At 50.3% G+C, this 25118-nt stretch overlaps 1 protein-coding gene across 3 annotated transcripts in view; it reads left to right on the top strand.

The window, feature by feature from the left end:
* LOC101056957 (uncharacterized) overlaps positions 1-25118 on the top strand; it is a 156705-nt gene continuing 131587 nt past the window's right edge. For 2 of the 3 annotated variants that reach the window (XM_063797670.1, XM_054668208.1), the window contains exons 1-7: positions 4196-4658; positions 5964-6124; positions 9097-9167; positions 11761-11926; positions 12005-12139; positions 13350-13530; positions 18943-19082. In XM_063797670.1, coding sequence (XP_063653740.1) covers positions 4643-4658; positions 5964-6124; positions 9097-9167; positions 11761-11926; positions 12005-12139; positions 13350-13530; positions 18943-19082 — 870 coding nt within the window. In that variant the 5' untranslated portion in view covers positions 4196-4642. Of the gene's footprint in view, positions 960-4195; positions 4659-5963; positions 6125-9096; positions 9168-11760; positions 11927-12004; positions 12140-13349; positions 13531-18942; positions 19083-25118 lie in introns of those variants that run through there. The other variant, XM_016929426.3, reaches the window with a different exon arrangement.

The raw sequence follows: 25118 nt of genomic DNA, 5'->3' as shown, positions 1-25118 counted from the left end.
CTCCATCTCTACAAAAAATACAAGAATGAGGTGGGTGTGGTGTCACAGTGCCTGTAGTCCCAGCTACTTGGGAGGCTGAGGCAAGAGGATTGCTTGAGCCCGGGAGGTATAGGCTGCAGTGAGCCATGACCACACCACTGTACTCCAGCCTTGGTGACGGATTGAGACCTTGTTGTTGTTGTTGTTTGTTGAGAATCTAGCTCTGTTGCCCAGGCTGGAGTGCAGTGGCGCGATCTTGGCTCACTGCAACCTCTGCCTTCCGGGTTCAAGCGATTCTCCTGCCTCCACCTCCTGAGTAGCTGGGATTACAGGCACTCGCCACCATGCCCAGATAATTTTTAAATTTTTAGTAGAGATGGGGTCTCACTGTGTTGGCCAGGCTGGTCTCAAACTCCTGACCTCATGATCTGCCCGCCTCGACCTCCCAAAGTGTTGGAATTACAAGCGTGAGCCACCGTGCCCAGCTGAGACCCTGTCTTTTAAAATAAATGAAATGGTTAAAATGGTCAATTTTATGTTTTTAAAATATAATTATACTGCAATTAAAAAGAAACAACCACTACACCGTCTTGCCTTCTGACCTGAGATCTCCGTCTACAAGGCTAGGAGAGTAGTCAAGCTCCTTTTTTTTCCCCTCTAGGCTTTTTTTCCCCTAATTGTTCAGGAGTCCCCTCCCCTCCTCTCTGTCGGGTGGGGTGCTAATAACTTTATTGGAGGCTTCTGATTGGCTGGATCTCTGTTCTGAATGCCCCCCACCTCCCCTTCTACCCTCCTGGGCTGGGAGAGTGGGTTAAAGCTGAGCCCTCCTCTTTGGGGAAAAAGATTCCTTTCAGGACCACGCTGAGCTGCTCTGGAGCCTGAGGCTTGTGGCACGGGGCTGGCCCAGGAAGTGATGCCGGCCCCCGTGGGACTCCTCGGTCTGGTCCTGCTCTGGCCGCTGATGGCAGTGACTGCGGAGAGTAAGTAAAACTGCTGCGCGTTCCTGGTCCTGTCTGGAGCGAAGCAAGGGAGAGCCCAGATGCGCCTGGGATTGCGCTTTTGCAGCCAGATGCCTGTTGAACTGCCTTTCTGCTGCCACCTTTTGTTTTGCTTTTCATGGGGAAGAGGAGCGAGAGATGACAGGTGAATCCTCATCTCTCATTCACATGCTCCACCAGCATCCTCTGGAAACTCAGACAAGGCAGGGATTGGGGAGCTGCAGAGACCAGATCTGAAGCCCTGAGTGAGAAAATGCTGCCTTCTGGACCCACTGAGCTTGAGCCCAGCAGGTCGAGGCTGCAGTGAGCCGAGATCATGCCACTGCACTCCAACTTGGGCAACAGAGTGAGACATTGTCTCAGCAACAAAAAATGCAAGTAATGTTAATTTTCCTAGTACCCACACATACAAATTTTTAAAAAGGCAGGTGAAATTAATAACATTTTACTTAACCCAATATATCCAATATATAATTAGAAAGTGTAATCAATAGGAAGTATTAATGAGATTTATTTCCCATTCAACATTTAATGTGTATTTTATACTTATGACATATTTCAATTCGGATGCTAAATTTTCATTGCAAATACTTGATCTGTCTTTAGATTTCTTAAAACTTAGAGTTGAGAAAGTAGGTTTAGCTACTGTGCCAAGTTGTTTCAAACATATTTGAAAGTTTTCTTTCTTTAAAAAATATTTTTTGTAGAGACGGGGTTTCACCATGTTGCCCAGGCTGGTCTCAAACTCAAGTGATCCTCCCAGAGTGCTGGGATTACAGGCATGAGCCACTGCACCAGGCTGAAAGTCTTCTAATAAGTGAATTGAGTGCTGATTTTTTGTTTAATTAAAATTAAATGAAAAGTTTCTCTGTAACCAGTAACATTTCAGATGCTTCATAGCCACATACTGGAGAGCACGGGCCAGATTGTGGGGTCTTTTATTTGTTGTAAATGATGTAATTGTTTTGATATTTGGGCTTTTATTTCAGCATAGAACGCTGCCTGGCATGCTATAGGTACTTGGTAGATTGTGTTGGTTTCATAAAAGAATGCACACTGACCAGAATTGACAGCTGAGAAAGCTGAAATGGGACTTGATTTCATTTGCTGGCTAGAGATGACACTCATTTCAGTCCATTTCAGATCTCTTCCTAGAAGTGAGTAGGATCTGATTGAAGAATTTATTACCTCCAGTGTGCAGTGTTTTCCCATCCTTGGTTAATCTGTTATGAATTTATCATGACATGAACTTCATTTTTCTGAAATTTAAAAAATATTTTAAATGTGTTTAAGCGTTCAGGAAATGGAAGGGGTACAGGCTTAATTCAAGCACAATGCTTTCAGAGCTCAGCTCACTTCTGCAGGTCATGGTGGATGGAGGCTGGTGGGCCAGGCTGCTTTGTAGCCTAGCTGAGCAGTAAAGCAGATGTAGGGATTGTCTGTTGAGCAAACAAGCAGGATGCTGGGCTTGGGCACAATCGAGAACGTAATGATTATGCACACATATGTTTAATTTGGTGCCCAGTGTCCAAGTGATCAAAGAGTTGAAGGAAAGTTGGAAGGGAAATTGATTGGGTTGAATGTCTTTGAAATGTGGTTTTATCTGTTGGTATTCTACTTGAATGCAAAGAGGGTTTTGTTAGATGTGCCAAAATATTTAGGAGAAAAAAACCCTGCCAGATATCTTACCATGTCCTGTTGTTTTAAAGGGTGTAAACAAAATAGTATATAATGCACCCTACCCCCACCCCTCCCCATTTTGGGGAAATGATTTGCTTTTCCTTTTTTTTTTTTTTTTTTTTTTTTGAGACAAGGTCTTACTCTGCTACCCAGGCTGGAATACGATCGCACCAGGCAGTGGTGCGATTTCGGCTCACTGCAATCTCCACCTGTCGGCTCAAGCAATTCTCCCACCTCCCACGAGTAGCTGGGACCACAGGTGTGCACCACCACGCCCGGCTAATTTTTGTATTTTTTATAGAGAGGGGGTTTCGCCATGCTGGCCAGGCTGGTCTCGAACTCCTGAGCTCAAGCCATCACCCACCTCAGCTTCCCAAAGTACTGGGATTACAGGCATGAGCCACCACAGCCAGGCACAATGTGTTCTTCGAGGGATTAAACAGGTCAGCAAGTGTAGCAATGACCAGTCAAGGTGCAGCGGGGTGGTTTTGAGGATGGAAGTGGTATTATTGAAATGCCATCCTATGGAAATGGCTGCAGATGAATGCCTGCTTAATGCACAGGAGGGCACGGGTGATGCCTGGGAAAGATCCTGCAAGTGGCTGGCAGGAAGGGGAAACAAGGCTTGAAAGTAGGTGGCAGTGGAAGGGCTGGGTGGCTGGAGGGAGGGAGGGAGGGGTGCTGGCCTTCCCAGGGAGGGAGCTCCAGGAATCCCTGGCAGTTTCCTTAGCAGCCTGAGCTGGGGGCCGAGGGGCCACCTCACCACATCTGCTCATGCCCTGGTTGTCCTCTGCCCCTTCGATGGTGGGAGAAGGGAGACACTCAACAGGGAGCAGCACCAGCTCCTGCTATTTCCTGCAGCAGCCTCTTGGTCTTGCTAGTGTTCCATTCATTACTCATTTGCTCACTTACTGTCTGATTCATTCAGGATGAGGGTATGGCTGGGGACTCTGGAGCCAGAGTGCCTGGGTTCAAATTCTAAGGCTCCACCGTTAACCAGCTGTGTGCACCTGGGCAAGTCACTTGGATGGATAGGAGACAGGAGAGGGTGGGTGGGTGGGTGGATGGATGGATAGGAGGGAGAGTGGGTGAGTGGATGGATGGATGGATAACAGCAGGGAGTGGGTGGGTGGATGGATGGATAGGAGAGGGAGTGGGTGAGTGGGTAGATGGATAGGAGGGGGAATAGGTGAGTAGGTGGATGGATGGATAGGAGAGGGTAGTGGGTGGGTGGATGGATGGATTGGGGGGTTGGGGGGTGGATGGACGGATGGGGGGGTGGATGGATGGATAGGAGGTGGAAGTGATGGGTGGATGGATGGATAGGAGGAGGGCTGGGGGTGGGTGGATGGATGGGTGGGAGGGGGAGTGGGTGAATGGATGCATAGGAGGGGGGTTGGGGGTGGGTGTATAGGAGGGGTGTGGGGAGTGGGTAGATAGATGGATAGGAGAGGGGAGCGGGTGGGTGGATGGATAGGAGGGGAATTGGGGGTGGGTGGATAGGAGTGGGGGTGGGGGTGGTTGGATGGATGGATGGATAGGAGCAGGGAGCAGGTGGGTGGATAGATGGGAGTGGGGATGGGTAGATGGATTGATGGATGGGAGGAATGGAGACCTGCATTTGTTGATGGAATTGGCAGAGCTTGCTGACATATTGGACTCAGGTAGTGATGAGGGATGTGGAAGCACGAATGATTGGCAGCTTGAGCTATCAGGGATGATGGTGCCAGTACCCAAGATGGACAAGAGCAAATTGGAGAAAGGGTAGGGCAATCAATTCCAGTCTTTGTGGCCGTCCCTCCCCTGAGGACATTTTGCAAAGTCTGGGGAGAGCTGGCATTATCATTTCTCATCTTCTTCCCGGAGTAAGGTCAGTGGCCCGTAGCGTGGGGCTATCCTATGCCTCTTTCTGGCCTCACCCTGGTTCCATCTGATTTGCGATTTCAGAAATTCCAGATTCGCAGGTGGGGCAGGCGGCCTCCTGCATGACTGCGTGCACAGGTGAGTGATTCTCTCAGGACGCCTGATCACACCTCTCATGACCAGGAGCCTGAGCCCAGTACAGGGCCCAATGGGGGTGAAGCTGTAAGATGGGATTAGAGACAGCCCCAGAGGGCCCTGGCCATGCTCCCAAAGATACCAGTTGGGAGGACCAAGGCCAGTTCTGCAAAGGTCACCCACAGAGTTAGAGAAATGAATAGCAAGCTCAGAGTAAAATGCCTTAAGCCATCCCAGCCCCCAAGGCTTCCTCCTCATACCTGTGGGCCCCAGGTGGAATAAATGTCTTTGGCCAGGTGATGCCATTTGCATTTTGGAGTGGAGCAGATGAAAGAACCTTGGGAACGAATTCTTTGGAAAGAGAGAAGCATCTTAGGAATATGAGGTGTGGTTCTGTCTCAAGGAAATTGACATGAAAATGTCAGTTCAATCACAAGCCATGGGGAGGGGTGAGATGTTATAATTAGGTTTCATGCTTGATCCCCTGGCCTCAATAGAAGGTTAGAGATTTGGCTCGATAATTACAGACCTCTCTGTTCCCTAAATCAGCTCTTCCCCAGAGCAGTTACTCTCCTCACCCCCAGATTCCCCAAGGCTGGGCAGCTTTACAGCTTTATCTTCTATAAAGATCAGAATAACAACCCACCCTAACCCCCGCCAGCCCCACTTGATATCCATCAAAGTGATAGGTGAGTAGTCAGACTCCCAAGGGTGGAATCCCAGCTGGGGATTGTGTAAGTTAGTTAACCTCTCTGAGCCTCAGTTTCTTCCTCTGTAAAATGGAGAAAAAAGAGTATTCACCTCAAAGTTGGTTATGAAGCGTAACTGAGTTACTGTAGATGAATGCTTCTCAACTGGGGTGATTGTGGCCCTCCCTCCCCTGGGGACATTTTGCAAAGTCTGGGGACATTTTTGGTTGTCACAACTGGGCTGGGTTACTGGCATCTTGTGGGTAAAGGTCAGGGATGCTGGTAAATTTCCTGACAACACACAGGACAGCCCTCACAAACAGAATTCCCTGGCCCCAACTATTATTAGTGCCCAGGCAGAGAAACCTTGATATTAGAAGAAAGCCTGGCCCATGATGACACTGGCTAGTACTTATTGAGCACTTACTGTTATTATCTTTATTTTCTTTTTCACTCTTATGAGGGTATGCAGCTACCCAACCTTTCCCCAAGCTGGGGACAGGCAGCTCAGGGCCCAGATGGAGAGAGAGAGGTGTGAGCAAGGATGGCTGGAGGTGGAGTTGGGATCCCAGAGGGCTGCAGGTTCAAGGTGACATTGCTGTCTCTCTCTGCCCTTCAGGGTCAGCTGGGCCCCACCTCCCTGTGGGCACCAGATACACCTATCATTTTTCCACCAACACCAGCACCAGCCTGCAGGAGGTCCTGGTGGAGGGGAGTGGTCTTGGCCTCCAAGGCTTGGCTGTCCTTGATGTGCTTGGCCTGTGCCAGATGGCTTTATGGGTGAGTGTCTTTGGGCAACCGGGAGATCACGCTGATGCTGGGGAGGACTAAGAGGAAGCCACAGCCCCTCACCTCCAATTTCCAATTTGCTTAATCAACAGATGAGCTTTCTGAGGAATCTTATATTTGGCAAGTGAGGACCCTTGGGAGGAATGTGGGAAAATGGTGCAATTTTGATTGTAAGAGGTGCCACAGAGGGCCCAATCGGGGAATAGCAGAGGTTAAGGAAGGAATATTTTTAGGGCAGGTTGGAGGAGTTCTTGGAGTGAGAAGAGCCATAGAACGGGGACATACTGTGCCCTAGGGGTGGACTGAGAGCCATGTCTGCAAGTCCAAGGGTGTGTGCAAAGTCAAACCTAGTCAAGCCTTTGGACAAAGGAATAGACTGGGTGGAAGTCTATTCCCAGGAAGGCCTGCCCTGTGGACACTAGCCTTGCAGTGCTTGGGTCCACAGGCTCAGGTTATAGGCAAACACTAAGGTCCAGTGGTGTTAGTCCTGGGTTAAGGCAGAATTATGAGCTAGGCCCACTTGGTGGTTGCAGATTTCTTTTCATTGAGATTTTCTGGAAGCTCCTCAATGTTCTTGCAAGCAGAAGTGCTTGCTCATTTGCCTCTGTCCCATTTCTGATAACCCTCATATTTTTCCTGGATAAACCCTCTCAACCCACGTAAAAGGCCTTTTAGTTTCTGTTGGAGTCTCATCTCATATTGTGATGCATTTTTGTACTAGCTGGAGCACTTGCTAACAAGAGTTTCTCAAAGCCGTTTTGTTGTATTTTCATGTAGACCACAGAATGAGGTCTTTCATGGAGTGGCCCTGAGCTGCCTCTGAATTCTTAAAGTGTCCAATATGTCAGAGATGCTGCTTTATTAATCTTTATCATCCTTTCACACCCTTCAAAACACTTGTGATTGTTTTTATCTGCAGGGCCAGTTTTCACAAAGCAAACTGTGTTCTGTTGCAGTTTTATTCATTTGTTTGCTTTAAGCACTTAAGAAAAGCTGCCAATGTCAAATGTTGGCAAAGATATAAAGAACTGGTGTATTTCAAAGATTCTAGGTGAAAATGGAAATTTTCTGGCCCCTTGGGAGGTTAATGAATATATTTTTAGAGAAAAAAGTGTAAAAATCACAAATCTTCAAAACAAGGAATTTTCATAAACCAAACACCTACGTAGCGATCACCAGAGCAAGAAACAAAATATAACCCCCAGAGCCTCCTTCATACTTCCTCTTGGTCACTTCTCCCAAGGGTACAACTTTTTTTTTTTTTTTTTTTATGGAGTCTCACACTGTCGCCCAGGCTGGCGTGCAATAGCACAATCTCAGCTCATTGCAATCTCCGCCTCCCCAGTTCAAGCGATTCTCCTGCGTCAGCCTCCTGAGTAGCTGAGATTACTGGTAGTGCATGGTGTGCTCCGCCACGCCTGGCTAATTTTTGTACTTTTAGTAGAGATGGGATTTTACCATGTTGGCCAAGCTGGTCTTGAACTCCTGACCTCAAGTGATCTGCCCACCTCGGCCTCCCAAAGTGCTGGGATTACAGGCGTGAGCCACTATGCCCAGCCTTCCTTTTTTATTTCTATCACCATAGATGAGTTTTGCCTGTCTTTGAACTTCTCTCTAATGGAATTATACAGGATGTTTTCCTTTGTGTCTGGTTTATTTTTATTTTTTTACTGTGATTAAAATATAATATGGAATACACCATTTCAACCATCTTAAGTCTATAATTCAGTGGCATTAAGTACTTTCACATCGTTGTACAACCATCACCACCCTCCATCTCTAGAACTTTTTCATCATCCTAAACAGAAGCTCTGTGCACACTGAACAGTAACTTCCAATTCCCACCCTGCAGACTCTGGTCCCCTCTGTTCTGCTTTCTGTCTCTTTGAACTTGCCTGTTTTTAGGTACCTCATATAAGTGGAGTCACATAGGCCGGGCGCGGTGGCTCACGCCTGTAATCCCAGCACATTGGGAGGCCGAGGCGGGTGGATCACCTGAGGTCTGGAGTTCGAGACCAGCCTGACCAACATGGAAAAACCCTGTCTCTACTAAATATACAAAATTAGCTGGGCGTGGTGGTGCATGCCTGTAATCCCAGCTACTCAGGAAGCTGAGGCAGGAGAATGGCTTGAACCCGGGAGATGGAGGTTGCTGTGAGCCAAGATCGCGCCATTGCACTCCAGCCTGGAAAACAAGAGCAAAACTCCCTCTCAAAAAAAAAAAAAAAAGTGGAGTCACATAATACTTGACTTTTTGTGTCTGGCTTCTTTCTCTTAACATAACATTTTCAAGGTTCCTCTCTATTGTAGGATGTAGCAGAACTTCATCCTTTAAAAAAATTATTTTTTATTTATTTTAAAAAATAGCGATGGGGTTCCACCATGTTGGCCAGGCTGGTCTTGAAGTCTTGACCTCAAGTGATCCGCCTGCCTTGCCCTCCCAAAGTGCTGGGATTACAGGTGTGAGCCACTGTGACCGGCTCTATTAAATTTAAACAGTGAAATCAGTTATTTAGGGAGGATATTTTCCATTTTTAGAAAGTCTACCTTCTTTTGCAACCCCCCGCCCCTCCACTCATCCGCCACACACACCCCATGGTGACAGTGGGATATCCAAGTCTTCATCATGGGCAAAGCCTTTGTCTGCTCTATGATGTCACATATTCTTGTTGGTACTATATAGTCCTATGAATCCCTCAACCAAACTTCCAGCGTCTTTTTGGGCAAAATGAGAACTTTCCAGACGTTTAGCAGGGAGCTGTAGGTACTTGATTATTTCAGTGAGACATTCAGCCTTCACCACCCAGGCTTGGTACCTGGTCAAGGGAGGGGTCTCTCTGCCTTGCCCCCAACATGGGTTCATGTATCCTGCTGGGCCCTAGAACTGCTTTGTGGGTGGGGTGCTGGCGAGTTCCCGGGGTATCCCAGGAGAGGTCACCAACTCACGGTGCTTTGTGCTTCAGCTCCAAGACTTCCAGGTGACATCCATCCTGGGGGCCAAGGTGGAGCTTCTGAAGGAGTCGGAGAGCCTGAGGTAAGACACTTGGCCATGGGGCTGGGACCTGCTCACGATGGGGCTGGAGGTGTGAGTCCTCTGCCGCCTTTCAACAGCTGTCGGGCTCTGGGTGCACTGAATTAGATTAGGACAATTGGTTAGGGTGACCTCTCTGTAGCAAAAAGATGCCATCTTGGACTGAAGTTCAAAGAAGTTTCTGTATTTGTTTTGACCTTGTCAAACACCGATGAAGACCGCGGGGGGGCTGCCTTCATGTAGAAGCCTTGGGTGACTCCAGATAGCCGCAGGTGCTCTTCTCTTACCTGGTGGGAGGAACTCATCCCGTAGTTCTGCCTGTCACCCCTAGCATGTCCAGATTTCACACCTGCCGATCACCCCTTGGGCATCGTTGTTGAGTGTGTTCTGGAAGACTCCGGCTAATGGGACTGCCGGGCCCATGGAGGTCTGCCTTTTCCCCTCCCCCACTCTGCCGAGACCGCATCCTCTCCCACCCCAAGCTAAGCCCCTCTTTTGTGACCCAGCCAAGTCTGGGATTCTCCCTGTGGCTTGTTTCCCAGGCCTCCCTGACAGGGCCTCAGTGGTCTCAAAGCTCAGAGCGGCCGCCAGCCTGAAGACACCTCCTTCTCTGCAGATTCCTCTTCCGTTTTTATTGCAAATTCATTTGTTAAGAAATAAAGCCTTTGTCTAGGGATACCAGGATGGGGAATGCTGCTGAGGGACAGATAGATCCTCACTGAAAGGCAAGGGGAGGGTCTCCTCCAAGGGGACTATTGTCCCCCAGCTCCTCATCAGAAATGCTAAGTCAGCGGGGCCAGGGGTTGTCACTTCCTGGAGGCCAGACTGACACTTGCTATTCTGGGAGTGGTGGGTGCCATTAGCATTTCTCTGCATCAAGGCCTGAGACCCAGGGGACTGCCTTAGGAAGACCTCCAGGCTTTAGTTGGAGCTGGAGAGTGACCGCTACCCCCCTGGAAGGTAGAAGTGGTAACATACCTGTTCCCCAGGGTTTTGTCTTGCTAGCCTGTAGGGTCTGGGGACTTGGCGGTTTCCCTTTGGTCTTGAAGCATCTCTGTCTTCCAACTCCACGCAGGGAAGGAGGACTCCATCACCCCTCACTTCCCACCCCTTCACTTCCCCATCCCTTCACTCTGCAGATACCAGACCCAGGCACCTTTCTGCCAGGGGAAGGGCAGGCGGGAGGAGCACGGGGCTGAATTCTGGTGCCAGCTCCTTCCCTGACTTGCTGTGTGATATCCTCCAAGAAGTCCCCCGTCTCAGGACCTCATTTCCTTGTCTCAACAATGACAGTCTCAAGTCACTCCCAGTTCGGGGTTTCTGCAGCCTGTGACTCCACAGCCAGCCTGGCTGGGTTCAAATCCCAGCTGGAGCCCCAAGCAAAACACTACATTGCTCTGAGCCTGTTTCCTCATCCAGAATGTGGGTGGAGGGATGATAATTACCTCCCTGGTGGGATCTGTAGGGGAGGGAAAGATTCCCTCTACCTTTCTGGGTTCAATAGCTGTGTCTAGAAATAAACTGACATTAGGAGAAGAGTCAGATAGATTTTTTTATACGCACAGGGGCATCGTGGAATGAAAGAGTGAAGGCTCCCCAGAGTGCTGAGACTTGGGAGCTTATACACCATTTTCATGGGGAAAGGGGAGGAGGGAGGGAGGCAAGTTAGAGGGGAGTAGATGGTTTCTAGGAAAGAGGAAGGGACCCTTGGAAGAAGAGACAGGAGATGTGCTAGTGTGGGATAAAGTTTGTCTGGGTGTGGTGTCGACTTGCACCATCCTCTCTTAGGATGAGAGCTGCTCTCCCCAGGTGGATGAAACTCCCTGGAGAGCATCGATGACAATTAGGTTCCTTTTGGAGGATCTGTCTTTAGGCAGAAGAGGGGAGTTCAGAGAAAGCCTCTCCCCGTATTTGCTGTTTCTCAACAAATACAGTCTTCGGTTCAAAATAGACAAGAGGCTGGAGTGCGGTGGCTTACGCCTGTAATCCCAGAGCTTTGGAGGCTGAGGCTGGAGGATTGCTTGAGCCCAGGAGTTTGAGATCAGCCTGGGCAACGTAGCGGGAATCTATCTCTACAAAAGGTTTAAAAATTAGCTGGGCATGGTGGCCACGTGTCTGTGGTCCCAGCCATTTGGGAGGCTGAGGCAGAAGGATCGTTTACGCCTACAAGGTTGAGGCTGCAGTGAGCTCAGCCTGGGAAACAGAGCGAGACTGGTCCACAAAAAAGCCAATATTCCCAAGTGGCATATTTTGGGGTGGCACATCCAGAATGCCTTCAGCTCCTTGGGATTAAGTGAGGCATTTTGGAATGCAGGCAGCTCTTGGGGTCTCAGCCTTTTATTCTTTGACACTTGTCTCACACACCTGTCCATTTGTCCCGGGGTGAAAAGGCTGGGGTGGCTCAGAGCAGAGTTGGCTGCCCCAGAGCCCAGCTGCAGAGGGAACAAAGGCTATCTAGTGGGGGGATGTGGGGTTCCCTGGGAGCTTCCCATGGGGGCTGGCCTGCAGGAAGGCAGGGATGCTGTGGCCTCTGGCAGTCCGCAAGTGGCCTGGGGCACTGGAGGGTCCCGCTTGACCCCTGTCCTTCCTCCTGCAGTGCCGCCCTGGGCCGTAACCCACTCCGCTTCATCCTGCACTCTGGGCGTGTGGCCCACCTGTGTCCCCATCCCACTGAGCCACGCTGGGTGCTGAACGTGAAGCGTGCTGTGCTGAGCCTCCTGCAGGGCCACCCAGGGGCCCACAGCCCCAAGACCTTTGATGAGGTGAGGCCAGGAGATGGGAAGGGGGTAGGGGGTAGAGGTGGCCAGAAGGCTGACCTGTCGCCCACCCTGTCTGCCCAGGTGGACATCCTGGGCCGATGTCCCACCACATACCAGCGCCATGGGGACTGGCTACACAAGACAAAGGACCTGGCACGGTGCTCCTTGCGCAGGGGACGCTCATCACTCCATTCTCAGGCCCTGCCTGGAGTGGCCGTAAGTGCTGGGCTGGGCTGGGCTGGGCCCCTGACTGCTGCTCTCCCAGACCCTCCTCCTCTTCTTCCTCTTCCTCCTCCTCCTCCCTTTTCCTCCTCCTTCCTCCTCCCTCCTCCTCCTTCCTCAGCTCTTCCTTTCCTCTCCTCCAATTCCTTCTCTTCTTGGTCCTCCTTCCTTTACCTCCTCTCCTCCCTTCCCCTTCCCCTCCCTTCTCCTCTTTCCTTCAAGAAGTTTTATTTTATTGTATGTATGTATGTATGTATGTATGTATGTATGTATGTATGTATTTCCTTAGAGACAGAGTCCCACTCTGTCACCCAGGCTGGAGTGCAGTGGTGTGATCATGGCTCAGTGCAGCCTTCAACTCCTGGCCTCAAGCGTTCCTCCTGTCTCAGCCTCTTGAGAGTAGCTGGGACTCCAGGCACAAGGCACCATTCCTGGTTACATTTTTTTTTTCTGGATTTTTAGTAGAGTTGGTGTCTTGCTGTGTTGTCCAGGCTGATCTTGAACTCCTGAGCTCAAGTGATCCTCCTGCCTCAGCCTCCCAAGTAGCTGGGACTACAGGCACACACCACTATGCCTGGTTAGTTTTTTAAAAAAATTTTTAGTAGAGATAATATCTTGCTATGTTGCCCAAGCTGATCTTGAACTTCTGAGCTCAAGCGTTCCGGCCACCTTGGCTTCCCCAAGTGCTGGATCTACGGGAATGAGCCACCACGCCCGCCCCTCTGTCCTTTTCCCCAAGCCCTCCTCCCCACCTCTGTCTCTAGCTCCCTGAAGAGGCAAGTGCTTTGTAAATACCAAACATCTGCAGGAGGATGAGAAGTGATCATTGTTCGTGTTGACTTATTATCAAAAGTCTCAGCATCTAAGAGGTGGAGGTGGGCCTCTGCTGATTGAAATGTTTTCATACTGATGCTTTGTCATTCCTCTCCTGGGGGGTCACTGTCTGCTAGACTTTCTTGTTTCCCCTCGTCCTTGTCATCTCCGGTGTGCCTTTGCCTGGGCTGATGTTGCCACAATCCAGGCGAGCCAGGGGTGGGTGACGCAGGGATGCAGCCCTCAGGGTCTCCTCCCCAGCCTCGCTGAGTGGGGAATGGGGGGTCTACAGCTCTGATGTGTCCCTCGTCCCTCCTCCCCTTGGTCCCAGCTGGGTCCTGTGGATGGCTAGATCCTGGCCTGAGCTGTCCCTTCCCCTCTTGGTCCGCAGCCCGGCCTGACCTCCCGCCTGACCTGCGTCCAGAGCTTCCGGGCTGGAGTGCTGAGGGAGGCCTCCTGCACAGAGCTGGACTCCGTGGGGCCACTTTCTGCAAAGGCAAGCGCTGTGCAGACGCGGACCCTCTCCTCACTCAGCCTGCTGCACGAGATGCTCCAAGATCCAGCGGGCACAGGTGACCTCAGCCTTCCCTGGTGGCCACCCCCTGGCTGTGGCGTGAGGGGGTCTGGCCAGAGGGGCCCAAGCAGGCCCAGGTTCCATTCCTCTGTCCCGGCCTGGACACCTCTGACCTATTGCTGAAAATGGTTATCATCAGGAGAGTTAGCCACTTCTAGAAGGTTCTCCAGGCTCTTTCTGCAGGCTCAGATCAAATGGCCCTGGCTTGGTTGAGTCCCTTTTCCCTGGAATGTCCTTGGTGAAGATGGAATCTTCTGTTTCTCAACCTTAAATTCAGTGATCCCTCAGTCTGCCCATTTTAGGGGCAAACTGACTCAGGTTTCCTGATTTTCCAGAAAGTTCCTGCTAACACATAGCATTCCCTGGGACTTGGTGTCCTCCTACAATTTTGCACAGAAAGAAACAAGCGAGGCCTATATCTGGGGGGAGTATTGCTTTTCCATGTTTGGAAACCAGTTGTCTTCCTGAATAATGAAATAAGAATGGTTATTCTTACTGCTGGGACTTTGGAAGGATTTACTGTGGGCCAGTTGCTGTGCTGAGCACTTTATGGGTATTTAATTTAATTTAATTCTCCTCAAAATCCCATTAGGAAGGTAAAATTAGTTAAATTTAAATAAAAATTTTGGCCAGATGTAGTGGCTCACACCTATAATCCCAGCGGTTTGGGAGGCCGAGGTGGGTGGATAACTTGAGGTCAGGCATTCGAGACCGGCCTGGCCAACATGGAGAAACCCCATCTCTACTAAAAATGCAAAAAATAGTTGGAAGTAGTGGTGGGCGCCTGTGATCCCAGCTACTCGGGAGGCTGAAGCCGGAGAATCGTTTGAACCCGGGAGGCGGAGGTGCAGTGAGCCAAGATCATGCCACTGCACTTCAGCCTGGGCGATAGAGTAAGACTCCATCTCAATAAATAAATAAATAAATAAATTTAAAATTTTTTTTTTTTTTTTTTTTGAGACACAGTCTCGTTCTGTTGCCCAGGCTGGAGAGCAGTGGTCTGATCATGGCTCACTGTAGTCTCAACCTCCCCAGGCACAGGTGATCCTCCCACCTCAGCCAGCCAGGTAACTGGGACTACAGGCGCACAGCACCATGCCTGGCTAATTTTTTGTTGTTGTTGTTGAGACAGGGTTTCACTACGTTGCGCAGGCTGGTCTCGAACTCCTGGGCTCAACTAATCCTTCCACCTTGCCCTCCCAAAGTGCTGGGATTACAGGATTACAGGTGTGAACTGTTGTACCCCGCCAATTAAATTTTTCAGATAAGTGACCTGTGGCTCAAAGAGGTCAAATGACTTGTCCAAGGTCACACAGTGAGTGAGAGGCAGGGCTGGGACCTGAACCCCTGCCGTGTGTTCTGCAGCTCTGGCTGGTAATAGCGTTTGCCTTGGAGGGCAGGCTCCCGGCACCCCCTGGGGGAGAACCCACTAGATGGGACCTTGGGATTTCTCCGACTTCGCTCTGCACCATGGGATGCCTTCTAGGATCCCAGCTTGGTCTGCCCTCCCCGCACACCGACACTCAGCTACAGAAACTAGCTGTGCCTGGGGGCATCCAGGCTTGCCAGGACCCAGTGGTGTCCCACTGAGTTGGATGAGATTTCTTTTTTTTTCCTCCTTTTTAACAGCTTTATTAAGAGAGAGTTCACATAGCATACAATTCACCATTTAAAGTGTACAGTTCAGTGGTTTTTAGTATATTCAGAGTTGTACATCCATCATCACCACAATCAACTTTATTATTATTTTATTTTATATTTTGAGATGGAGGCTTGCTTTGTCGCCCAGGCTGGAGTCCAGTGGCGTGATCCTGGCCCACTGCAACCTCCTCTCCCAGGCTCACGCAGTGCTCCTGCCTCAGCCTCTGAGTACCTGGGATTATAGGTGTGCACCACCATGCCTGGCTAATTTTTGTATTTTTAGTAGAGATGGGGTTTCCCCATGTTGGCCAGGCTGGTCTCAAACTCCTGACCTCAGGTGTCTGATCTGCCTGCCTTGGCCTCCCAAAGTGCTGGTATTACAGGTGTGAGCCACCGTGCCAGGCCCCTTTATTATTATTATTTTATTTATTTTTTTTTTGAGATGGAGTCTGGCTCTGTTGCCCAGGCTGGAGTGCAGTAGCATGATCTCAGCTCACTGTAACCTCCTCCTTCTGGGCTCAAGCAATTCTCCTGCCTCAGCCTCCTGAGTAGCTGAGATTACAGGCATGTGCCACCATGCACAGCTTATTTTGTGTTTTTAGTAGTGATGGGGTTTTACCATCAGGGTGGTCTGGAACTCCTGACTTCAGGTGATCCGCCCACCTCGGCCTCCCAAAGTGCTGGGATTACAAACATGAGCCACCGTGCCCAGCCTTCAACTTAATTTAAGAGACAGTCCTGGTCTGTCGCCCAGGCTGGAATGCAATGGTACCTTGGCCTCCTGGGGTCAAGGGGTTCCCCCAGTGTCAGTCTCCCTGGTACAGCTGTGCGCCACCATGCCTGGCTTTTTAAAAAAATTTTTTGTAGAAATCAGGTCTTGCTATGTTGCCCAGGCTGGTCTCAAACTCCTGGTTTCAAGTGATCCTCCTACTGCAGCCTCCCAAAGTGCTGGGATTACAGGTGTGAACCACTGTGCTCCACCTTAGTCAACTATAGAACATTGTCATCACTCTAAAAAGAAACCTTGTGCTCATTAGCCATCATCTTCCCAGACCCTGGCAGCCACTCAACTACTTTCTGCCTCTAATTTTCCTGTTCTGGAATTTCATATAAATGGGGTCATAAAGTGTGCCCTTTTGTGTCTAGCTTTTTCACTCAGCACGGTGTTTAAGGTTCATCCATGTTGTGGCATGAATTGGATTTTTTCTTTTTCATTGCTGAATAATATTCCATTGTACAGAGGAGTTTTTTCATATTTTCACTGTCATTCCCAGGAGGCTTTGGAGTCAGAACTGGATTCAAATTCTGACTCTATGTTGTGTGACTTGGGCCAATAGCGTCTCTCCGTGCCTCAGTTTCTTTAGCTGTAAATATACGGGTAGGTCACCCCTTACCCCATAGGTTATGGGGAAAGTTACAGAAAATGGTCAGCTGGGCACAGTGGCTCAAGCCTGTAATCCCAGCACCTTGGGAGGCCAAAGTGAGCAGATTGCTTGAGCCCAGGAGTTTGAGGCCAGTCTGGCAACATGACGAAACCCCATCACTGTGAAAAATACAAAAAATTAGCCAGGCATGGTGGTGTGTGTCTGTAATTCCAGCTGCTTGAGAGTCTGAAGTGGGAGGATCACCCGAGCCCAGAAGTTCGAGGCTGCAGTGAGCTGTGATCGCGTCACTGCACTCCAGCCTGGCGACAGAGTGAGACCCCTTCTGAAAAATAAAAAAGAAAATCATCATTGCCTTTAGCTAAGCACCTGGCACGTGGCCTCTGTGAGCACTGGTTCACATCATCCTGGCCTCGTTCTTTAGGGCCTGATCCCAAAGGCATACTCAGAAATGAGCCTTTATCCCTCCTTGAAGTTCCGCGCTGGGCTCAGATGGCCCTGGCTTGGCCCTGTCCTCCTCCCTGGGTTGGAGTCATCTGGTTCCCAACTGTCGTGGGAGAATTCTCCTTAGGTTTGCAGATTCTTAGCAGGTCATCAGGAGTGTGTTTTCATTCATGCTTACCCGAAATGCTTGTCTGAGCACCTGTTGTGTGCCGAGCACTGCCGGGGCTCTGGGGACAGGCCCGTGATCATGGTCAACTCCATTTCTGTCACCCTGAGGCTGACACCCTCCTGGGAGGGGGAAATCATTGATGGGGAAAAAACCTAGTCAAGGTGGCTTGAGACTGTGATCCATGTCAGGAAAGAAATTAAACAGCTGCATGACAGCCAGTGACTTAGACAGGGGTGCCAAGAGGGCCTCTCTGAGAAAGTAATGAAGGATAAGACAAGGTCAGCTTTGGGAAGATGCAGGAAAGAGCATTCAGGGAGGAAACAGGAAGTGCAAAGGCCCTGGGGCAGGCACGACCTCTGTGTGTCCCAGGCACCTGGGGGGCTAAGGAGAGGTCTGAGGATTAGATGGATGAATGTGTGCACCTATGTGGAGCTAGACACACTGCGAGGGCGGGTGCCCAGGCCTGCAGGCAGCCAGATGGTGTTGGACAGCATCTAGAAGGCACACGCCTTTGCTAAGGAGCATTGAAGCTGAGGGAGGTGTGGACTGTGGATTCGAGGGTAGGTCTTTGGCTGAGATGTGGGGGTCCCAGCGGGGCTCAGGAAAGTTTAACACCATGGCTGTGTGTAAAGCAGAGGGCAGTTTCTACCATCACCCATCTTTATTAGGAAGCAGTCACAGGACCGAATGCATGAGAGAGATTAAGATTTATTGTTTTGACAAGGTGATGTGTGACATGGTACAAAAGGACGCGGTTAAAATGAGTCCCCCCTCTCCAGAGGCTCACTCCATTCCTGGCTTCCAGTATACTCTTCCAGACAAATTCTGTGTACTTACAGATACATAGGCAACTGTGTCTGTTTGAGTGGTCTGGTTGTTTTGTTGTGTTTTGTTTTTTTGAGACAGAGTCTCACTCTTGTCGCCCAGGCTGAAGTGCAGTGGAGTGATCTCAGCTCACTGCAACCTCAGCCTCCCAGGTTCAAGCAATTCTCCTGCCTCAGCCTCCCATGTAGCTGGGATTACAGGCGCCTGCCACCACGCCCAGCTAATTTTTGGTATTTTTAATAGAGACAGGTTTCACCATCCTGGCCAGGCTGGTCTCGAACTCCTGACCTCGGGTGATCCACCCACCTTGGCCTCCCAAAGTGCTGGGATTACAGGCATGAGCCTCTGTGCCAGGCACAGAGTGGTCTATTTTTATTTTTGCACCATACATCGTTCTGCATCTTGCCTTGGCCACTCGATGGCTTGGAGATCTTTACAAGGCAGGGTGTGTCCTGCTGACTTGTTTCTGTTAAAGGATACTCAGTGTTGGCTGGGCATGGTGGCTCACGCCACGAAACCCCATCACTGTGAAAAATACAAAAAATTAGCTGGGTGTGGTGGCAGGCGCCTGTAGTCCCAGCTACTCAGGAAGCTGAGGCAGGAGAACGGCGTGAACCCGGGAGGCGGAGCTTGCAGTGAGCTGAGATCGCGCCACTGCACTCCAACTTGGGCAAAGAGTGAGACTCCGTCTCAAAAAAAAAAAAAAAAGGATACTCAGTGTTCCCTGGTGTGAGTGGGCCACAGTTTGTTTGCCCAGCCCCTGCTGGTGGGTACATAGGTGTTTCCCATCTTAGGCTGTTTGCAATGACGCTGCCATGATTTCCCTCATAGACACCCCTCTTACCTGTTGCCTGAAACGCGTTGAAGGAAGCACTGGCGGGGGTGGGGCTTTCTAGCTCACTCTGGCATTTCCCCATATGGTCATCCCATCCACCTCTTACCATCTCAGATCCAGATGATAGAGACGATGAAGACATGACCCCAAGCAGCCTGCTGTATGAGTGGGAGGAGACACCATCCCAGGCCATGGTGGCCACTGCGGCCACATTAGTAAGGAGGCTGTGCCTGGCTCAGACCACTAGCTTGGAGGTAAGTGGCTTCTCCAGCCGCAGGCCAGAGTCTTTCTTGGCCCTGAGTCCCTAGGACACCTTCCTCTTCCTGCCCATATCCTGGCCCATCCTTTCAGATATTTAATATCAGGGCTGTCACCTATGGGTGGGTAGGTTGTGCACTGTACAACTGTGCCTGGTTGCAGAAGCAAGGAAATCTAGATGGCGTGTGCCAGGCCAGTGCCCCAGTCCAGGTTGGATGTGAGCAGAGGGGAAGCCTTTTCTCCTCTGTCTGTCTACGAGCACACAACAGTCCTGTTGACTCACAGTCTAATCTCCCAGGCCTAGCAACATCTGAGCCTCAGCATTGAGGACTTCGCACAGCAAAGTTAGAAACACATGGCCCAGGCCTCCTCCGAAACTCCTGGCTGTTTCAAGTCTAGAGGTGGATGTGGCTTTGAGACTTAGGGCCAGTTCCTTCCTTGGTGATCATCAAGAATCTGAGGCCCTGAGGCTGTGCTGTGATGATGAGATTCTCCTCACTACCTGTCTTGTTCTGAGAGAGGGCCCTGAACCCACATGTAAGATGGAAAGCACGAGAGAGATGGTTTAGCATGGCACATTCCCTGGGGGAGGAAAGTGATGTGTCGTTGGATTGAAGACTCATCCAGATAATCTAGAATGATCATATCTCAAGATCCTCAACTTAATTACATCTGCAAAGATCCTTTTTCCAAATAAGGGAAATTTACAAGTTCCAGGGCTTAGGACATGGACATATCTTTTTGGGGGCTTCCATTCAATGTTCTACAATTTTTTTTTAGACAGGGTCTCGTTCTGTTGCCCAGGCTGGAGTATAGTGGTGAAATCATGGCTCACTGCAGCCTTGACCTCCCTGGCTCAAGTGATCCTCCCACCTCAGCCTCCAGAGTACCTGGGACTGCAGGTGCATGCCACCACACCTGGCTAATTCTTGTGTGTTTTTTGTAGAGACGGGGTTTCGCCATGTTGCCCAGGCTGGTCTTGAACTTCTGGACACAAACAGTCCTCCCACCTCAGCTTGCCAAGGTGTTGGGATTACAGGCGTGAGCCACTGCGCCCTGCCAGGGCTTTACAGTTTAATTGAGCACTTAGTGTATGCTCAGACAATAAGCTCCAGGGCCTCACTTGCGTTATCTAATTTAATCATCTCAGTGAAATTCATATCATTGTGCCCATTTTACAGATGAGGAAACTGAAGCTTGAAGAGTTTAGGAAATGTGCTTAAAGCCACACTGCTTGTAAGTGATAGAGCTGGGCTGTTAACCCAGGCAGCATGGCCCAAAGCAGGGTTTCTCGCCCTGGGTGCTGTGGACACCGAGGGCTGGGTCATTCTTTGTGGAGTGTGTGGAGGAGGCTGTCACGTGCAATGTGGGATGTTTAGCAGCATCTCTGGCCTCTCCTCACTAGATACCACCATCATCCCCACCTGCAGTCCGTGGCAACCAGATGGCCCTGGGGAGCACGGTTGTCACCAGTAGGGGACCGCCGTTCTGTGGCCTGTGCTCTAACCGTTGCACTGCCGAACCTCATGGCTTGATGGGAAGACAGGACTGCATTCTTTGGCCCCAAGAGGACCCCTGACCACCTAACTGGACATTTCCCCTGGCAGGGGTGGCTCAGGGCAAGGGCTGTGGGCCTGGATCTCCACTTTTGGACGCTGGCGGTGCTAGCCCCAGAGGGCACTGTGTGGCTGTCTTTTACTTACAGCATTGAAAAAAAGGAAGTTACTGCCACCGTGGAGGTCCCCTGGGCTGAGGGGTGAAATGCTGAGGACCCTGTTGCTAGAAATGGCTTTGCAGGGAAACATCGGTGCACACCAAGCAGCTCCTGGGCCCCCGGGAGGGCTGAGGGCCTGCCTGGGTTGCCAGGGGGATAGAACTCATGAGCTTCGGCTTGAAATGCCTCTGCCCCTCCCCATTGATGGTGGGCAGGAGACAAGGTTTGTTTTTCAGTCTGGAAACAAAACCAGGACTCAGCGCTCAATAGAAAGCAAACCCCCGAGTCGGGCCCTCCATAGAGAGTCCCCGGAGTTTCGATGTGGGGGGCAGAGGGTGGGATGGCCAAGAGCGTCCCTAAGGAACAAAGGAGGATGAAGCAAGGGTGCACTGGGGTTGGGAGGGGACAGACAGACGGAGCCAGCAGGGCCAACTTCTCCAGGCTGCCAGGAAGGATGCCTGGGAGAGGGCATGGCTTATCACCAATCTTGGGTGTTCTGAGAACAAGGAGCTCGAGTTACAGGTGTTTATTAAGGACTGTGTACACTCAGGAAATGGCATAGACAGTGGCAGAACAGGACTGGCTTATACTGGCTCACAAGAGTGGGTGAGTAGACTTCCGGGTGTCCCACAGGCTGGTTATTAAACACTGCAGTTTTAAACATTAAGTTGTGGCCAGGCTCAGTGGCTCATGCCTATAATCCCAGCACTTTGGGAGGCCGAGGCGGGCAGATTACCTGAGGTCAGGAGTTCGAGACCAGCCTGGCCAACATGGTGAAACCCTGTCTCTACTAAAAATACAAAAATTAGCCAGAAGCCTGTAATCCTAGCTACTTTGGAGGCTGAGACAGAAGAATCGCTTGAACCCAGGAGGCGGAGGTTACAGTGAGCCGAGATCACTCCACTGCACTCCAGCCTGGGTGACAAGAGTGAGACTCCATCTCAAAATAAATAAATAAAATAAAATAAATAAAGTTGTTTTAGCATAGCTGACTAATGGGTGCAAATATACACTTCAGTAGAAGAAATCAGACTCTAATACTGAATAGATTCCTAGGATGACTATAATTAACATAATCCTACACTTAAAAATAGCTGGAAGAGAAGAATTTGAACGTTTCTAACGTAAAGAAAAGGTAGTTACGGTGATGGATATCTCAATTATCCTGATTTGATTAGATGAATGTATCAAATTATTTCACGGGTACCCTGAAAATATGTGAATCTACTGTGTATCAACAAGTAAACAGGCCGGGCACAGTGGCTCACACCTGTAAACCCAGCACTTTGGGAGGCTGAGGTGGGTGGATCACTTAAACCCCAGGGGTTTGAGACCAGCCTGGGCAACACAGGGAGAGAGCCCATCTCTACAAAAAATAAGCCAAGCATGGTGGTACATGCCTGTGGTCGTGGCTACTTGGGAAGCTGAGGGAGGAGGTTGGCTTGAGCCTGGGAGGTTAAGGCTACAGTGAGCTGTGATCAAACCACTGCACTCCAGCCTGGGTGACAGAGTGAGACTCTTCTCCAAAAAAAAAAAAAAAGAAAAAAAGAAAAATTAAAAAAATCAAATAAAATGAATTATATTAGAAACAAAGGTATTAAGTACTCCCAACAATGACTGACTACCTGGTTATTTTACTCCATTTTACTATTGTCTTTCCATTAGAGGTTAGTCATGTTTATTGTAACCGTGTGGTGGAAATATGACATGACGTGCTAAGGTGCATTTCTTCCCAGGTGTGTCCTTAGCAATTGCAAGTTGGTAGCTTGAAATCGACCATGGTGGGTATATTTACACCATGACGATCGGCAAATGCTACAAATCAGGACTTTTTTTTTTTTTTTAAGCCATTGCATATAGGATGCTTGTTAAGAGTGTGGGTTCAGGAGCTGGTGCCCTGGGTTCAAGTGTCTGCTCTGCTACTGAGTAGCATGCGGCCACCGGCACCTGCCTCAATCACTTTGAGTGTCACTTTCCTTCTCTGTCAGCTTAGACCAGTTCCTGGAACATAGTAAAAGCTCCTTACTAAGTAACTAGTGGCGTAGTTGTTATTACAATTTTTTTTTTTTCGAGACAGGGTCTTGCTCTTTCGCCCAGGCTGGAGTGCAGTGGTGCGATCTTGGCTCACTGTAACCTCTGCCTCCCGAGTTCAAGTGATTCTCCTGTCTCAGCCTCTTGAATAGCTGGAATTACAGGCTCACGCCACCATGCCCAGCTAAGTTTTATATTTTTGGCAGAGATGAGGTTTCACCATGTTGGCCAGGCTGGTCTTGAACTCCTGACCGCAAGTGATCTGCCTGCCTCGACCTCCCAAAGTTCTGGCATTACAGGCATGAGCCACTGCACCCAGCCTTATCACTATTATCATGTGTTATTGGTGGTGATGGGGGTGGCAGTTTTCTTATCGACCTACGTATCCGTCTTTTTTTTTTGGTGGGGGACGGAGTCTCGCTCTGTTGCTCAGGCTGGAAAGTGCAGTGGTGTAATCTCGGCTCACTGCAAACTCCACCTCCTGGTTCAAGTGATCTCTTGCCTCAGCCTCCTGAATAGCTGGGATTACAAGCATGCAACACCACGCCTGGCTAATTTTTGTATTTTCAGTAGAGACAGAGTTTCACCATGTTGGCCATGCTGGTCTCAAACTCCTGACTTCCAGTGATCCACCCGGCTCGGCCTCCCAAAGTGCTGGGATTACAGGCGTGAACCACCGCGCCAGACCCTGGACTTGATTTCTAGGCAGGAGCCTTGGACCCTTTGCCTCCATCCGTAGCCTGCCTAGATCTGCCCTCTTTTCTCCTTTTGAATTTCTTCTTCCTCCAGTGGAGGGAAACCAGGATAAGCCACTAATGATCCCTCCTGTTGTGCCTGGATCTGAAAGGCGCATTCTCAGGGTAACACTTGTGGCCAGAGGCTTGCCCAGAGGAGGAGGAGTGGTCCCGGGCAGGCACCATCCCCAGGTGCCCGTCTGCACACGTGTTCCGAACCCAGGGTGCAGCTGGGGAAAGGCAGCCACCAGCCAGAGGGAAATGTGGCCGAGCCCATTAGGAAGGAAGGAAGGAAGCAGGCCTGGAACTGACATTTTTTGGATAGACGCCCCAAACTGGGCAATAGAGTCTTTTAGGCTACCAGTGGTCAGGGCCAGCTGCGATGGTGGCAGTTAGCCTGCAGCAGGGGCTGGCTTGTGGGTCCTGCCGGAGGAAGGAAAGACAGAGCTGAGGGTTGCCACTGGCTCTGACCACAGAAGGCACATTCTGGGAAGGCTGCCGGGACTCTGGTGGGCAGACACGTTGGCAGGTGGGCCGAGTGACCAGTGAGGGCCTGTTTTGCAGGCTGCATCTTGCTGAGATCGAGCTGCGTGTGCAGGGATTCTGTCACAGCCACACACAGCAGGGAGGCCCAGGGTCAGGGAAGCAGGTCCCAGCCTCGGAGGACCCCTGGGTGGGTGGGGGATTCAGGCCTGGCCCTGGCCAAGCCTGGGGGAAGTATGGGGGCTTCCCTGCAGGAAGCTGGGACCTGGCTTGGCTCGGCTCCTACCTTGTTGCTGTTTCTGTGGCTTTGGGTTCAGGCCAATGCAGTGAGCCTGAGACTACAGGGGTACCAGGAGGGAAGGTTTTCCAAACTAAACATCTCCTAAACCCAGGGGCTGTTCTCTGAGTAGAGTCCTTTATTTCTTGTGAGTTTTGGGCCCTCTGCACCCCCTATAATGCCCTTTATTAGCCATCACTGTTAATAATTGTATAAAACAATTTTTTTATTAGAAATATTGGAAAAGGGTGGGCGCGATGGCTCACACCTGTCATCCCAGCACTTGGGGAGCCCAAGGTGGGAGGATCACTTGAGCCCAGAAGTTTGAGACCAGCCTGGGCAACATGGTGAAACCTCATCTCTATGAAAAATACAAAAAAATTAGCTGAGCGTGGTGATGCACACCAGTATTCCCAGCTACACGGGAGGCTGAGGTGGGAGGATCGCTGGAGCCCAGGAGGTTGAGGCTGCAGTGAGAAGTGACTGTGTTGCAGCACTCCATTCCGGGAGACAGAGGGAGATCCTGTCTCTTAAAAAAAAAAAAAAAAAAAAAAAAAAAGGTGGTCCAGGTGTGGTGGCTCATGCCTGTAATCCCAGCACTTTGGAAGGCCGAGGCGGGCAGATCACAAGGTCAGGAGATCGAGACCATCCTGGCTAACATGGTGAAACCTCTTCTCTACTAAAAATACAAAAAATAAGCCAGACGTGGTCACAGGTGCCTGTAATCCCAGCTACTCAGGAGGCCGAGGCGGGAGAATCGCTAGAACCCAGGAGGTGGAGGTTGCCGTGAGCC

Source organism: Pan troglodytes, chromosome 18 (genome assembly GCF_028858775.2).
Source record: "Pan troglodytes isolate AG18354 chromosome 18, NHGRI_mPanTro3-v2.0_pri, whole genome shotgun sequence".
NCBI lineage: Eukaryota > Metazoa > Chordata > Mammalia > Primates > Hominidae > Pan > Pan troglodytes.
The sequence above is the reverse complement of the archived record's forward strand: the minus strand, read 5'-3'. Positions and strand labels throughout refer to the sequence as shown.